This window comes from Eleutherodactylus coqui, chromosome 4 (genome assembly GCF_035609145.1).
Source record: "Eleutherodactylus coqui strain aEleCoq1 chromosome 4, aEleCoq1.hap1, whole genome shotgun sequence".
In the NCBI taxonomy this organism is placed as follows: domain Eukaryota; kingdom Metazoa; phylum Chordata; class Amphibia; order Anura; family Eleutherodactylidae; genus Eleutherodactylus; species Eleutherodactylus coqui.
In genome coordinates this window covers 36,613,287-36,629,800 of record NC_089840.1, presented here as the reverse complement: position 1 = coordinate 36,629,800, position 16,514 = coordinate 36,613,287, and the positions used below count along the sequence as shown (strand labels likewise).

Sequence of the window (16,514 nt, the reverse complement as noted above, 5' to 3'; positions counted from 1 at the left end):
CTGAGTGTGGCTAATCAGGTTCCAATTGTCTAGCCAGCTGACTTTAGCATTGCAAACCTACTGATCAAAAGTAGGGGGGGGGGGGTGTGAAATTTATTGCTCTCTTAGATAAGGAGAGCATCTCAACAAGGATGGGTGAAAGATGCCATTTGGGGAAGTTGGATGGCAGAAATGACTAAAAGTAAAGTTTCATTTAGCCAGTAGAACATACCGATACAAACAGATGAAATGCAAAATACACAATTCACAGCAAGCAAGCAGCAGAGGGGAATAGCAGAGTGGGTTTAGCTTGGAGTGGGTTGATGCAGAAATGAACATACGGGTACAAACAGATGATGTTGCAGAAAGTTTAAGACAGCCCTGTCCATCCTGCTCCCCCCGCGATCACTGAACCTCATGGTGACAACAGATGAAGTCCCATCGTGGTCAACAATGAATCTTGGTCGCCATTCATCACAATAAGGGTGGATTCACGTTGAACCGATATACGGTGTCCTTGTCTGCAGGGGGGAGGAGGATGGAAGAACCAGGAGCAGGAACTGAGCTCCCACCCCCTCCCCATCCCTTGCCGCTATAGGAGGGTGTGGGGTGGGGGCGGAGCTAAGTCCTGTTGCTTAGCTCCACCCCCTCCCGTTGCAAATAGTGGCGAGGGGCGGGGAAGGGGTGGGAGCTTAGTTCCTCCTCCTGGCTCTTCCATCCTCCCCCCCCCCCCCTGCAGACAAGGCCGCCGCATATCGGCTCGGTGTGAAAACCGAGCCGATATACGGTTATCTGAATCCACCCTAAGACTAGTCGCATTTCCCTTATAAGCAAGAAGCATTTCTTTTAGCCTGCAAAACTTTCTATCAGTTTCTGGGAAAGTTAAGTGACAACCAATAAAACTAACATTAGGCTCCCATAACAGCGGTCATTCAGCTTTCCCAGGCTCCTGAGCAGTGGTGAAACTAGAAGCTGTTGAGCCGCATTCCAGGATCTGTAACAGCGCCCCTCAACTATAGTAATCCATTCACAGTACTGGCTTCCTTATATGGGGAAGAGACCTTATGGGCCCCGTAAGGCTTCAGGTATCTCTGCACCTAGTTACACCCTTAGTGCTCTAGTTACGGCCCTGCTCCTGAGTGCTAATTCTGTCTGGTTAATAGGTGCAGGAGACATTCAGGAAACCTGGGTGACAGTCTCAGATATTCTGCATTTCCAGGCTCCTGAATGTTAAGTCTTGTCTTATGTAAATGACAATCATCACTGAAGAGCTCCATTATAAGCCTGTGTGCCCCATAGCCTTACTGTTCGTTCCTTGTACCCCCTCCTCCTGCTTTATTCTAACCTCTCCCCCTCCAGATGTTGCAGTAATATCTCCCAGATGTGGAAGGAACCTGACACATTATGACTCAGCAGCTTTATCTGGCAGACAGTCCTGATGGAGCGCACAGCACTGGTGGCAATGTGCCCGCTGCTGGGTGAAGGACACCAACCCAATAAATACTGTATAAAGGTTCTTCTACATGACTGATTATCATTCAAAAAATCGTTCAAATGAGTGAAAGTGAATGAGTGTAAACTCAGGCAATAATTGAACTATGAATAATAAATGGTTAACGTTTTGTACATTTTTTGCAGGCAAAAAAATAATCGTTGGCTCATTTACGCATTGTTTGGTTTAATGCCGATCGTTCAGTGGATCTCATTCACTGTATTAATGAAAGACTGAACGATTTCTCATTTGCGCAAGCCAACAACGTATCTGCCTGTATGAACAGTCTGCCCAAGCAAACAACCGAGGCTGCCTGAACAAGTGAGCCAACCCTGACGTCCTTTGCTCATTCAAACGAGCAATCTCTTACCGTAAACAGACCCTAAAGAGCCTGACCTATCCTGACAGCTCTCATCTTTCCCCACTTCTAACCTTACCCTTGTAGCAGGGTAAACATGCCCACCTGCGACAACAGTGCCCACCCTCCTGCCAGCCCTCTGATACACTTTCATGGCTGTCCAAGCTATACCTGTCATGGGGTCCTGCTGCACATATCCCAAAGGCTCACGTACACTTTACCCCTGGTAGAACTGTCCTCCATCACCTGGGAGCTCCTTAAAAGCACCCGCTGGAGTTCACCCAAAACCTAAGCTATCAATCACCTCCCCACCTCCTTTGCATGCCATTTTTCCCCTCACTATATATTTATTCTTGCTCTCCCACCCCCTAAAAAACAAATCCGTCTATTCTGCTACATTGCAATAAACCTTGCTGCGCTGTGCTGGGGGTGAGGGTGAGGGGTGAATAGATTTGCATTAAGGGTACGGAGGATTTTATAATGAATACTAGACTGAGTTTTTTATTTTTTGGCTGTGGCCATGCATGTAAGATATGGGAATAGGCGAGTCCGATCATTTGGTTTTCGCTGTATCTGTCAGTTATAATGGTGTTTTCCTGTAATTTTAGATTTAGCGTGTGTTCACATGTGCAGCAAAATCTGTGCCATTTGATGAGGTGCAATTTGCTATGGATCTGCACTGATTTGTTGCAGCTACATGTAAAAGCACCCAACATGAATTTTCTGCTTTGGGTGCAGCAGTTCAAAAACGTCAACCAGATCCATAGGAACCTATTCCCCATTCTACTTGCAAGCATACACCTATATATTCTATTGTTTCCAAATAATGGGTGACACCCCGCCTTCCACAGTCTTCTGCACAGGTTATTTATGGAATTATATACAATAAGCTCCTCCTAGTGGTAGTTGTATAAAACCTTGTACAGTGAGTTCCCCTAGGGCCTAGTAGTATCTATATAGTAAACTTGGTGGTGACAGTATAGCTTATATTTCAAGTGGTTGTTGTATGCAGTGATCTCAATCTAGGGGTAGCAGTATCACACTGTATATAGTAAGCTCCCTCTATTGGTGGCTGTATAAATCTGTACGCTGTGAGCTCCATCTAGTGGTAATGACTGATAATTCTATGTGTAGTGAGCTCCCCCTAGTCATGGCTGTATAAATCTGTATACAGTGAGCTCCCTCTAGTGGTAATAGCTGACAGAATGTTATGATGTAACTAATGAAGGAATGCAGGGGATTTGGAACATATGCCTTCCCACTTCTGACATCTCCTTCTGTTTCTGATTTCCAGTACATGTCCGGATTTGGCAATGAATTCTCCTCTGAAGATCCTCGATGCCCAGGTGCCTTACCCGAGGGACAGGTCAGTATCATAAACTGTGTAATAATTTAGAATAATCAATGGCAGGACTTATCTATAAGTAAGGCTACATTCACACGGGGAGTGCGACATTGGGCCAAGATACTCTGCCCAATATTGCACTTGCCAGCATGCGTGTTTCACACCGATGCAAGGTGTTTTTCATTCAAAAACGCCTCACATGGCTTCTGTCAAGTTGCAATTTCAATGGAAAGCATCACATCGTACGGCATGCGGGTGCCATGCAATGTCTTTTAAGGTCCCATTGAAAACGATGGGCAAGGCGTTCTGAGGGAATGGCAAAACTAAGAACACACTGCAATTTTTTTCCATGCAGCATCGCATCACTGCAAGGGAAAAAATCACTCATGTAAATAAGTCCATTAAAAAAAAATGGAGTTCATATTCGTGCGTCTCACAGCGCACAAAACTCATGTGAGATTCTCGTCCGTGTGAATGACCCCTAAATAAAAAATGAAAGGTTTAAGACCTTTCCATTTTCCAGATCTCTGCTTGCCGTTATTTCATGTGCGCCTGATTTATTTAATTAGTTCTACCACAAGAGAGAGAATGTTGTGCACTCTGGATGTAAATAATGAACGCTCTCATTCACTAACTGCAAGCAGAAGTCTTGAAAAATGGCAGGAAATTAAAACACAAAATTGCAGAACTCATTGTCTCCTGCTCTTCAGAATAACCCCCAGGTCTGTCCGTATGGTCTGTACGCAGAGCAGATATCCGGATCTGCATTCACCTGTCCCAGAAGCTCCAATAAGAGAAGGTAAGTGGAAGAAACTTGGGGGACGGTTCTCTAATTAAAATACGTTCCCATTCCATAACTACGAGCCCTGGGCCGTCCTCTTCTGTTGGGTTGGTATATTTTCTATCCAGTCATTGCTTAGTTATATCTGTTAGGAAAGTTGGGTGAAAACTGATGTAGCCACCGGAATACCACAAGGATTGTCACCCATCTCGCCTATAGTCCTGAATGATATACTTGCCCTGCTTACTACAGGATGATATACTATGTCACTGGAAGCCGCATCTCAAACACTGCATGTATTTACTATAATAGTAGTCACCTCTCATTTTTCATGTCCTCAGTTGGCTTTACCGTATTCTGCCTTCTGTCCGCCATAAACCCTTTGAGCCTTATGAGCAAAAGCACCTGACACATAACTGGGATGAAGTGGAGCCGGACCCTAATCAGGTGAGATGCGCATCCAAGGGGCTGAACTGCTCCTCAAGTTGGACCTGCAGTGCAGGGTTGGATGTGATTATTTTTTCAACTCCCCTAATCTTTACTAGAACTTGTGATTTAGTCCTTCCAGCATGTAGTTCTGTTCGGTGGCTCTAAAGGCATAACTTTGCTAGTGCAGCAGAACATTATGGGATGTGTCACCACCAGGTCAATGACTTGCAGGATAGGTTAGGTAGGTTGCGCACAAGTGTAAGGGCACTATTGCAGGAGTGCTGTTAACACTTGGGTAATAGTGCCAATAACCAGGCCACTGCTGCACTTGTAGGCTCAGCCCAGCCATTGTCAGGAAAACACGAGCGCAAGCAGCAACTGCTAGCAATCGTATAATAGCATCCTAAGGGCTCTTCCACACGAGCGGATATACAGCTACGGCATTTTCACGCCTGCTCTGTATAAGCGCCTGAATGGGCGTTTTTCCGCAATCACGGCCAGCTTTGCTTTGCCAAAATCCTCGGGATGCCTTCCAGTGTCTATATAGAGGCATCTGCAAGCTTTTCACAGCGTTGGACTTCTTTTTCCCTGCTCCCATAAGAGTCTATGGGACCCGCTGGCGTATATTGGCCAAAACATAGTTCCAGAACTATCTTTTTGGCCACCGTTCATACGCCGGACGTATTTTGGCCGCTTATGTTCCATCTTTCACGGTGCTGACGTATTTATGCGCCGTATAATCGCCCATGTGAACAAATGCATTGAGAACCAATGCTTCACATGGGTAGCGAATATACACTCGGGCGTAAAAACGTGGCGTACATGCGCTCGTGGGAATGAAGCCTAAGGCTAGTTTCGCATGACATCAGGCCCAATATCGTTAAACTCAGCCCAATATCGCGCTTGGGAAAGAGTGATGTGCCCGTGAATGCGAGGCGTTTTTGTGCTAAGCACCCCGCATCACTTCAGGGAAGTGGCGACAATGGGAAACCTCACATCGCATGCAGTGCAATGTGTTTTTCGACACCATTAAAAAGAATGGGTGAGCCATTCTGAGGGAATGCCCAAAGACTGTACATGCCGCAAATGTTTTTTTCCGCATTGCACCACATCGCTTATGTATATGACCAAATTCAAAAGAATGCGGTTCATATTCACAACGCATAAATCTCGTGCGATTTGCTTTACCGCGTAAAGCGGCCAGATACAGGTCCAAAATTGTGCTCAGGTCCATTCCTTGATGTGGTGTTTTTCTGATACAGAGCTCCAAATCCCCAGCACAGATTTAGAATAAGGACTCAGTCACACGAGCGTATGCTAATGTGCATTTGTGTGTTGCGTGCGTTTTTGTTGCATGTGTGCAGAGTTTTTTTACATCCGCGCATCATCAACTTCTCATGTGCACAAATAAAAGCCGCAAGTAGACCAAATTGTTGTCGCTTTGTTCCACTATCTTGCGGTTGTAAAGTAAAGACGTGCGGATTTTAACAGCTGCGGAATTCAAGTCCCATAGGGATAACCTTGTGATGCAGAGATGCTAGTACAGGCTAATCCCATCCCATGTGAAAGGCCCCTATACTCATGACAGGGCATCAATATCAGAACACTGGGGGTCCGCTGCTCAGAACTCCCGCTGATTAGCTATTTGAAGTGACGACTGTGCCCCATATAGCTACCTAATCCCATTACTTACAGGGACTGAGCTTCTCTTAAGCAATGTAGCTGATGAACGTCACATGCATGAGAAGAGTGCTGCAATGTCTTCAAACAGCTGATCAGGGCAGATATCAAGCAGCGAACCCCCACTATCAGATATTAATGACCTAACATGAGGATAGATCATCAATATCTTAGTCCCAGAGAGCCCCTTCAATTAACATTTCCGTGAAGCACCACTAGATGGAGCTCACTGCGTATACTGCTAATATGGAGTTTTGCTACCATAATGTATGCAATGAGCTCCCTCTAGTGGAGACTGCAGGCATCATAACTATGCAGAGGATGTGCCCCTCATAGAGTGATGATCTCTATACAAACAATAAAGAAACATCTGCCTTTATTATCACTGAGAGACAATAATACCCGCTTGTGTTTTGTCTGCAGATGCTGTGGAAGCCTTTTTTGGTTGGGGAGAAGAAGCAGGACTTTGTGGATGTGAGTCATTTATGTATAGAGCATTAAAGATGAAGAAGCAAAAATCCTAATGGGGTGGATCCTCTTGTCTGGATGACACCACTGAATCCCCAGTAATATCCTTCCCTGCCCCTTCTAACTGTCCCTTAAAGCCAATATGGTGCCTTGGAATGTTACCTGTATTCCTTGCTAGCATATGCTGTAGAGCATATGATGGAGGGGATGGCGGAACCTGTCCTGGGGTCTCCTGCACTGCTCAGGTCCTATAAAAGCCTCTGAGTCCTATATGTGGTACATATATCTCTATCAGGGGGATATATTTAAAGTAAAGGGAATTCATAGCAAAACCAAAATTGAGCCCCCTGCTGGTTCATACCAACTTACTCCTCTCTTCCAGTACCGAAGGGCCTCTAAGACATGTATACCTTACATTTTTCAAATTTATCATAGTCCCATTTGCACATTTACACTCATAGCGTCCCATGTACATTGGGGAGTCATCACCACTAGGAGGAACGCTCTGTATATGGATTTACACAGTTCTGTGGAACTCATTGCTAGATGTATAAATCTGTATGTAGAGAGCTTCCCCTAGTGTGCTAGCAAGAATTTTATCAACTAAAGGGGTATTTTGGTGACATTAACCTATCCCCTATCCGCAGGATAGGGGATAACTAGCTGATCGGTGGGGGTCTGACTGCTGGGACCCCCACCGCTCACTAGAAGGGAGGTCCCATATTCCCCAAGAGACTAGCAAAATGAATGGAGTGGTAGCGCACCTGCTCAGCCACTGCTCTATTCATTTCACAGTGTTCCAGAGATTGCCCAGCACTTGAACTATTCTTGGTAACTTTCGGGGCTCCCATTAAAATAAATAGAGTGGTGGCTGAGCATGCACGCTGCCACTCCATAAATTATGCCAGTCTCTCTGGGGACACAAGAACCCCTCTTCCTCCCATTTTGGCAATCGGTGGGGGTCCAACCGCTGGGACCCACTCTAACTGGCTAGTTATCCCATAATCTGCAGATAGAGGATTAATTTAAAAGGATATTCTGGACATTTACTAATACTAATTCTGATCTATTCTCAGGATAGGTCATCAATAGTTGATCGGTGGGGATCCGCCAGTAGGCCAGACATCCACATCAGTGTTCAGGACTGAAACTGTAATAGACAGCTGTGGGCTGCATTCCCACGAACGTATATCGGCTCGGTTTTCACGCCCAGCCGATATATGTCCTCCTCATGTGCAGGGGGGGAGGAGGATGGAAGAGCCAGGAGCAGGAACTGAGCTCCCGCCCCCTCTCTGCCTCCTCTCCGCCCCTCTGCACTATTTGCACTGAAAGGAGGTGGGATGGGGGCGGTGCTAAGTGGGAAGAATTAGCCCTGCCCCCGCCCCGCCTCTCCCCATTGCAAATAGTGCAGAGGGGCGGAGAGGAGGCAGAGATGGGGCGGGAGCTCAGTTCCTGCTCCTGGCTCTTCAATCCTCCTCCCCCTGCAGATGAGGAGGACATATATCAGCTCGGTGTGAAAACCAAGCCGATATACATTCGTGGGAATGCAGCCTTATTCACATTGAAATCAGTGGGAGCAATGCCTCCTATTAATCTTCTGGCTCCTTATTGTGGTCAGAGTGGGAAGCTCAGTAGGGGTCATTGTTCTCACTGATTTCAATGTAAATGAAGCCATCTATTACACTTCCAGCCCTGACCACTGATGATGTTCAGCCCACTGCACTAACAGCTGGCAGAACAATCAGCTGATTAGCGGGAATCTCTATCAGCAGACCCCCGCTGATTAACTATTGATTTAACCATCATGAGGATGGGTCATCAATAGTTAAAGTCTCAAAATACCCCTTTAAGGGCCCATTTACAGGGAAAGATGATCGCTCAAAAATCACTCAAAGTTTGAGTGACAGTTTTGAGCGATCACTTTGCATAAGCTCTTAAGTAGCTAATTAGCTACTTAAGAGTTTATTAGCGTGTTAATGAAGGCGGCCGCTGTATGCAGAAGACCGCAGGAGCGCTGTGATATGCATACAGCTGCTTTGTTCTCGGAGTTTTGGCTGAGAGCTCTGAGCGGGATATCAGCAGAAAGAATAGTATCAGCAGCATCCTGCTGAGAACTCAGCACGCGGCGCTAAGTCATCGCTGACTTTTAGCTTGCTATAAGTGCAGGAAAAGTGCACGATAGCCACGTGTTTAGATAACAATTATCGCTCAAAAGATGGCTTTTGAGCGATAATCATTGCGTCTTAATGGGCCTTAAGTCTATGACTATGTGAAGGGGAATAAAAGGAGCAGTGGAGCTTCTTCCCCCTGCCTCTAATTAGGGGCCCCTATAGCACCCCTGTGATCTGCTTCTAAAATGACTACACCATGACACATTTCAGCTAAAAGAAATATTACTAAATATGGTTACGTGTAAGGTTGATGTGCCATTTGCGCAGCGCCTCATAATCATATTTTTGACAAACACATTATTTGGAGCCTCTGCAAAATGGCGTAGTGACATCAGTTATTATGTAGAAGAAGGAAATGACCTTGGAAGCCTATGTTCAATAACCAATCCCTGCGCTTATAGCGCCGTGCAGCGCACAGGTATATCGCCCAGTGTATAATACAGACAAGCTTTACTTTGAATACAGAGTAAGAGGCAATCTTTGCTTTGGTTCATACTTAGAGGGAGGGGGGGCTATAATATCCTGTAAAATCTTGCTTATTAATGTTGTGTCTGATATACAGGACATGACTGACACGCAAACGGAAAGTGATTTACACATAGAGGCGGGAATAATTTGCAAATGTACAATGTTGATTTTTTCACAAATTCTTCTTATACCCTCATAATCTCTCCAGGGACTGAACACACTCTGTGGAGGCGGAGATGCCAAATCACGCAATGGGATCGCCATCCATATTTACACCTGCAGTGTGTCTATGATTGACCGGTAAGTTAGTGCCCCCACCCTGTTAGCTATTATTTCCATATAGGACTAGATTCACACCTTACAGTTCATTCTGTGAGGGTGTATTTACACGTGCAAGTTCTGTCTGATTACAATAGGGACAGAATGCGCATGGGAAAATAACCCTTTTTTTTCTCAATATTTTTATACATATGAGTGATTTTTCGCTTGCACCAATAGTGCAAAATCAAAAAATCACAGCTAGAGATGAGCGAACGTACTCGTCCGAGCTTGATACTCGTTCGAGTATTAGCGTGTTCGAGATGCTCGTTATTCGTAACGAGTACCACGCGATGTTCGAGTTACTTTCACTTTCATCTCTGAGACGTTAGCGCGCTTTTCTGGCCAATAGAAAGACAGGGAAGGCATTACAACTTCCCCCTGCGACGTTCAAGCCCTATACCACCCCCCTGCAGTGAGTGGCTGGCGAGATCAGGTGTCACCCGAGTATATAAATCGGCCCCTCCCGCGGCTCGCCACAGATGCATTCTGACAGAGATCAGGGAAAGTGCTGCTGGTGCCGCAGCTGCTATAGGGAGAGCGTTAGGAGTTATTTTAGGCTTCAAGAACCCCAAAGGTCCTTCTTAGGGCCACATCTAACCGTGTGCAGTAGTGTGGAGGCTGCTTTTTGCAGTGTTGCACTTTTTTTTTTTTTTTGTATATCGGCCGTGCAGAGCATTGCGTCCTGCAGCAATTTTACATTGTCCAGGGCCAGTAGTGGTGAGGCAGGGACAGAAGACATATTTAGTGTATATGGGCAGTGGGCCTTTCCAAAAACATTTGGGAAAAAAAATCTATTTGGGCTGCCTGTGACCGTCCTCAGTGTACTGGGTCTCTGCTGGGGGTAGTTGTCCTAATTCATACGCAGCCAGCTAAGTGTTACAGCAGGCTTGCGCAAAATTCTTTCCTGTCTCTGTGTTGCCTCTTACATCACCGCTGTATTCCTGTCCACAAGTGTACTGGGTCTCTGCTGGGGGTAGTTGTCCTAATTCATACGCAGCCAGCTAAGTGTTACAGCAGGCTTGCGCAAAATTCTTTCCTGTCTCTGTGTTGCCTCTTACATCACCGCTGTATTCCTGTCCACAAGTGTACTGGGTCTCTGCTGGGGGTAGTTGTCCTAATTCATACGCAGCCAGCTAAGTGTTACAGCAGGCTTGCGCAAAATTCTTTCCTGCCTCTGTGTTGCCTCTTACATCACCGCTGTATTCCTGTCCACAAGTGTACTGGGTCTCTGCTGGGGGTAGTTGTCCTAATTCATACGCAGCCAGCTAAGTGTTACAGGAGGCTTGCGCAAAATTCTTTCCTGCCTCTGCTGTGCGTTCCGTAAGCGCAGTCAGCCTCCAACCACAAGCCAATAAGCGGCACATTTAATTACAGCGTTCTGCTTCTGCACTACTGGTAATACAGCATGCTGAGGGGTAGGGGTAGGCCTAGAGGACGTGGACGCGGGCAAGGACGCGGAGGCCCAAGTCAGGGTGTGGGCACAGGCCGAGCCAGTGTGGTGGCCAGGGGTAGAGGCAGGGCCAGACCGAATAATCCACCAACTGTTTCCCAAAGCGCCCCCTCGCGCCATGCCACCCTCCAGAGGCCAAGGTGCTCTAAGGTGTGGCAGTTTTTCACAGAGATGCCTGACGACCGACGAACAGTGGTGTGCAACCTTTGTTGCGCCAAGATCAGCTGGGGAGCCACCACCACCAGCATGCGCAGGCATATGATGGCCAAGCACCCCACAAGGTGGGACGAAGGCCATTCACTGCCTCCGGTTTGCACCACTGCCTCTCCCCCTGTGCCCCAACCTGCCACTGAGATCCAACCCCCCTCTGAGGACACAGGCACGAGTGCCTACTGGCCAGCACCCACACCCTCACCTCCGCTGTCCTCGGCCCCATCCAGCAATGTCTCTCAGCACAGCGTCCAGACGTCGCTAGCGCAACTGTTTGAGCGCAAGTACGCCACCACGCACCCGCACGCTCAAGCGTTAAACGTGCACATAGCCAAATTGATCAGCCTGGAGATGCTGCCGTATAGGCTTGTGGAAACGGAGGCCTTCAAAAGCATGATGGCGGCGGCGGCCCTGCGCTACTCGGTTCCCAGTCGCCACTACTTTCCCGATGTGCCGTCCCAGCCCTGCACGACTACGTCTCCCGCAACATTGTACGCGCCCTCACCAACGCGGTTACTGCCAAGGTCCACTTAACAACGGACACGTGGACAAGCACAGGCGGGCAGGGCCACTATATCTCCCTGACGGCACATTGGGTGAATTTAGTGGAGGCTGGGACAGAGTCAGAGCCTGGGACCGCTCACGTCCTACCCACCCCCAGAATTGCGGGCCCCAGCTCGGTGCTGGTATCTGCGGCGGTGTATGCTTCCTCCACTAAACCACCCTCCTCCTCCTCCTCCTCCAACGCAACCTCTGTCTCACAATCAAGATGTGTCAGCAGCAGCACGTCGCCAGCAGTCGGTGTCGCGCGGCGTGGCAGCACAGCGGTGGGCAAGCGTCAGCAGGCCGTGCTGAAACTACTCAGCTTAGGAGAGAAGAGGCACACGGCCCACGAACTGCTGCAGGGTCTGACAGAGCAGACCGACCGCTGGCTTTCGCCGCTGAGCCTCCAACCGGGCATGGTCGTGTGTGACAACGGCCGTAACCTGGTGGCGGCTCTGCAGCTCGGCAGCCTCACGCACGTGCCATGCCTGGCCCATGTCTTTAATTTGGTGGTTCAGCGCTTTCTGAAAAGCTACCCACACTTGTCATACCTGCTCGGAAAGGTGCGCCGGGTCAGCGCACATTTCCGCAAGTCCAAGACAGACGCTGCTACCCTGCGGACCCTGCAACATCGGTTTAATCTGCCAGTGCACCGACTGCTGTGCGACGTGCCCACACGGTGGAACTCTACACTCCATATGTTGGCCAGACTCTATGAGCAGCGTAGAGCTATAGTGGAATACCAACTCCAACATGGGCGGCGTAGTGGGAGTCAGCCTCCTCAATTGTTTACAGAAGAGTGGGCCTGCTTGGCAGACATCTGCCAGGTCCTTGGAAACTTTGAGGAGTCTACCCAGATGGTGAGCGGGGATGCTGCAATCATTAGCGTCACCATTCCTCTGCTATGCCTCTTGAGAAGTTCCCTGCAAAGCATAAAGGCAGACGCTTTGCGCTTGGAAACGGAGGCGGGGGAAGACAGTATGTCGCTGGATAGTCAGAGCACCCTCATGTCTATATCTCAGCGCGTTGAGGAGGAGGGGGAGGAGCATGAGGAGGAGGGGGAAGAGACAGCTTGGCCCACTGCTGAGGGTACCCATGCTGCTTGCCTGTCATCCTTTCAGCGTGTATGGCCGGAGGAGGAGGAGGAGGAGGATGATCCTGAAAGTGATCTTCCTAGTGAGGACAGCCATGTGTTGCGTACAGGTACCCTGGCACACATGGCTGACTTCATGTTAGGATGCCTTTCTCGAGACCCTCGCGTTACACGCATTCTGGCCACTACGGATTACTGGGTGTACACACTGCTCGACCCACGGTATAAGGAGAACCTTTCCACTCTCATACCCGAAATGGAAAGGGGTTCGAGAGTGATGCTATACCACAGGACCCTGGCGGACAACCTTATGGTAACATTCCCATCCGACAGCGCTAGTGGCAGAAGGTGCAGTTCCGAGGGCCAGGTAGCAGGGGAGGCGCAGAGATCAGGCAGCATGTACAGCGCAGGCAGGGGAACATTCTCCAAGGCCTTTGCCAGCTTTATGGCTCCCCAGCAAGACTGTGTCACCGCTCCCCAGTCAAGGCTGAGTCGGCGGGAGCACTGTAAAAGGATGGTGAGGGAGTACGTAGCCGATCGCACGACCGTCCTCGGTGACGCCTCTGCCCCCTACAACTACTGGGTGTCGAAGCTGGACACGTGGCCTGAACTCGCGCTGTATGCCCTGGAGGTGCTTGCTTGTCCTGCGGCTAGCGTCTTGTCAGAGAGTGTGTTTAGTGCGGCTGGGGGAATCATCACAGATAAGCGTACCCGCCTGTCAACTGACAGTGCCGACAGGCTTACACTCATAAAGATGAACAAAGCCTGGATTTCCCCAGACTTCTCTTCTCCACCAGCGGACAGCAGCGATACGTAAGCAATACGTAGGCTGCACCCGCGGATGGAAGCTACGTTCTCTATCCCCATCAAAAACGGGGACCTTTTCGCTTCATCAATCTGTGTATAATATTCCTCCTCCTTCTCCTGCTCCTCCTCCTGAAACCTCACATAATCACGCCGAACAGGCAATTTTTCTTAGGCCCACAAGGCTCAGTCATATAATTTTTGTAAACAATTTTTATACGTTTCAATGCTCATTAAAGCGTTGAAACTTTCACCTGAACCAATTTTTATTTTAACTGGGCTGCCTCCAGGCCTAGTTACCAATTAAGCCACATTAACCAAAGCGATTAATGGGTTTCCCATTGCGGAGTTGTACTTGCCTGTGACTATTTTTAAAAAACCGCGGTCTGACTGGGGCATGCAGACACCTTGACAGAATGAATAGTGTGTGGCACATAGGTTCCCCATTGCTATGCCCACGTGTGCAGCTCCTGATGGCGGTGGCACAGGATTATATTTCTCATTGCCTCTGTACAGCATTGTGCGCTATCCTCCCGCCCCTTTTAAAGACAGTCGCTGCCTAGCCGTGCCAACCCTCTGCAATGTGTGCCCCCAGTTCCTCCTCATGGCAGACACACTTATGAATAGACATGAGGGTGGTGTGGCATGAGTGCAGCTGAAGGCTGGGCAGGGACACTTTGGTGTGCGCTGAGGATACTGGGTCGTGCGGGGGGGGGGGCAGCATGTAACCCAGGAGAAGTGGCAGCGGAGTGTCATGCAGGCAGTGATTGTGCTTTGTTGGAGGTAGTGTGGTGCTTAGCTAAGGTATGCATTGCTAATGAGGGCTTTTCAGAAGTAAAAGTTGTTGGGAGGGGCCCACTCTTGCCGCTATTGTGGCTTAATAGTGGGACCTGGGAACTTGAGATGCAGCCCAACATGTAGCCCCTCGCCTGCCCTATCCGTTCCTGTGTCGTTCCCATCAGTTTCTTGAATTGCCCAGATTTTCACAAATGAAAACCTTAGCGAGCATCGGCGATATACAAAAATGCTCGAGTCGCCCATTGACTTCAATGGGGTTCGTTACTTGAAACGAACCCTCGAGGATCGCGAAGATTTCGTCCCGAGTAACGAGCACCCGAGCATTTTGGTGCTCGCTCATCTCTAATCACAGCATGTCCTGTTTTTGGGCAAATCCACTGCAAGAATTCTCCCTTCTTTCCTATGGTAGCATGGGAAAAAAAAAATCGCATCACACTTTTGTGCCGTGCAGTTTGCCTGCAAGTGCAATGAATTTTGAACATTTTACTATTGGAGCTACTTGTGATTTTTTTTTTCACGCGCCTGAAAAACCCAATTAAATCTAATATGTATCACAGGTTTTTCACGCAAAATGTATCGCACTCGCTTGAAAATTGCAGGAAAACGAGGGCGATATGGGTGTGATTTTCTTGGACCTATATTGCACTCGCCCCTGTAAATACAGACTGACAGTGATCTGGAACACGTGGGTGAGGGGGTGTCCCCTCTTTAATGTCTTGATAATGTGTCATTTTATTACCTCTCTCCTCCAGGTGCATGTATAACTCAGATGGGGATTTTCTCATCGGTGAGTTCATATTTATTCATTGTGTCACTATTTTCCAGTAAAAGTTTTTCAGAGGAACTTGAAAAATACAGAAAAGTTGAAGATTAGTGTACTTCGTTAGTTAAAGAGACTCTTTCACCTACTTTTAGTCATATAAGCTAAAAGTAGGTGAAAGTGTTATACTTACTTCTCTCGTCGTTCCTCCTATGTCACTGCTGTTAAGTAGTCCTCCCCTTAATAAAATTAGAACAGATGGATGACTTAGCGCGCCATTCATTGCATCGAACAGCGCCCCTAGCGCTGACACCGGGGGAACGACAGGGAAGGTAACACTTACTTCCCCAGACTCAGCAGGTCACCTGCTTTCATCCCGTGAGCTTATGTCCCATTTAGATGGGACGACAGTCGGCTAAACGACTACACGAGTGCTGATGTCCTCACTAGGTTGTTTGTGCTTGTGTAGAGTGTATAGACAGGCTGGGTTCTCGCTCAGTGCCTCACGTTCTATGGAAGCGCCGAGCGTTTAGACTAAGCAAGAAGTCAACGATCTAGTGATGATTTTTATGTTGGTTGAAAGTGAGCGACCAGTGAACTGCGAAAACAAATAGCGCAGATGGCTGAGCATCATCATGCAGATTCCTTTGTTTAAAAAAAATGCGCGATAATCATCCCATGTAAATGGCTCTTTAATTTATAGGACTTGTAATGTCTGTCTACTGCCACCTAGTGTATGAAAGTGGTAATTGCAGATGCCTGCGTTTTTGTGTTTTTTTCCCACAGTCCCACAGCAAGGGAAACTCCTAATTCTGACAGAATTTGGGAAGATTTTGGTGGAACCAAATGAGATCTGTGTTATTCAGGTGATATGAGATCAAAAGTGTATACAGAAATATCAGATCTTTATTATATTATATATAGCTGTTATAATACTGTCTGACTCTTGCATGGATCTCTATTTGGCAGCAAGGGATGAGGTTCAGTGTTGAGGTCTTTGGTGACTCCAGAGGTTACATCCTAGAAGTATTTGGGGTCCACTTTGAGCTCCCTGACCTAGGACCAATAGGTAAGAGCCTGGGAATTATATAACAATATAAGGACATAGGAAATCTTTCATGTTTTGGATAGGGAAACCTGTTACACATGATAACTAGAACAATGGGACTGTATTACAGGAGCCAATGGCCTGGCTAACCCCCGTGATTTCCTGACCCCTGTGGCCTGGTATGAAGACAGGACAGTAGCTGGTGGCTACACCATCATTAGCAAGTACCAGGGGAAGCTGTTCTCCGCAATGCAGGTATTTCCATTTATGTTCTTCTGGATGTGTTTAAAGGGACAATCCATTGTAAATAAGGCTT

The 16,514-nt window shown here is 47.8% G+C and overlaps 1 protein-coding gene across 1 annotated transcript in view; it reads left to right on the top strand.

Moving 5' to 3' along the window:
- LOC136625219 (homogentisate 1,2-dioxygenase-like) overlaps window positions 1-16,514 on the top strand; it is a 34,647-nt gene that overhangs the window by 10,016 nt on the left and 8,117 nt on the right. Inside the window, exons 2-10 of the mRNA XM_066599257.1 lie at window positions 3,124-3,195; window positions 3,885-3,973; window positions 4,297-4,402; window positions 6,488-6,538; window positions 9,380-9,471; window positions 15,143-15,177; window positions 15,937-16,016; window positions 16,120-16,219; window positions 16,329-16,453. Of these exons, the coding sequence (XP_066455354.1) occupies window positions 3,124-3,195; window positions 3,885-3,973; window positions 4,297-4,402; window positions 6,488-6,538; window positions 9,380-9,471; window positions 15,143-15,177; window positions 15,937-16,016; window positions 16,120-16,219; window positions 16,329-16,453 (750 nt within the window). The remainder of the gene's footprint in view (window positions 1-3,123; window positions 3,196-3,884; window positions 3,974-4,296; window positions 4,403-6,487; window positions 6,539-9,379; window positions 9,472-15,142; window positions 15,178-15,936; window positions 16,017-16,119; window positions 16,220-16,328; window positions 16,454-16,514) is intronic.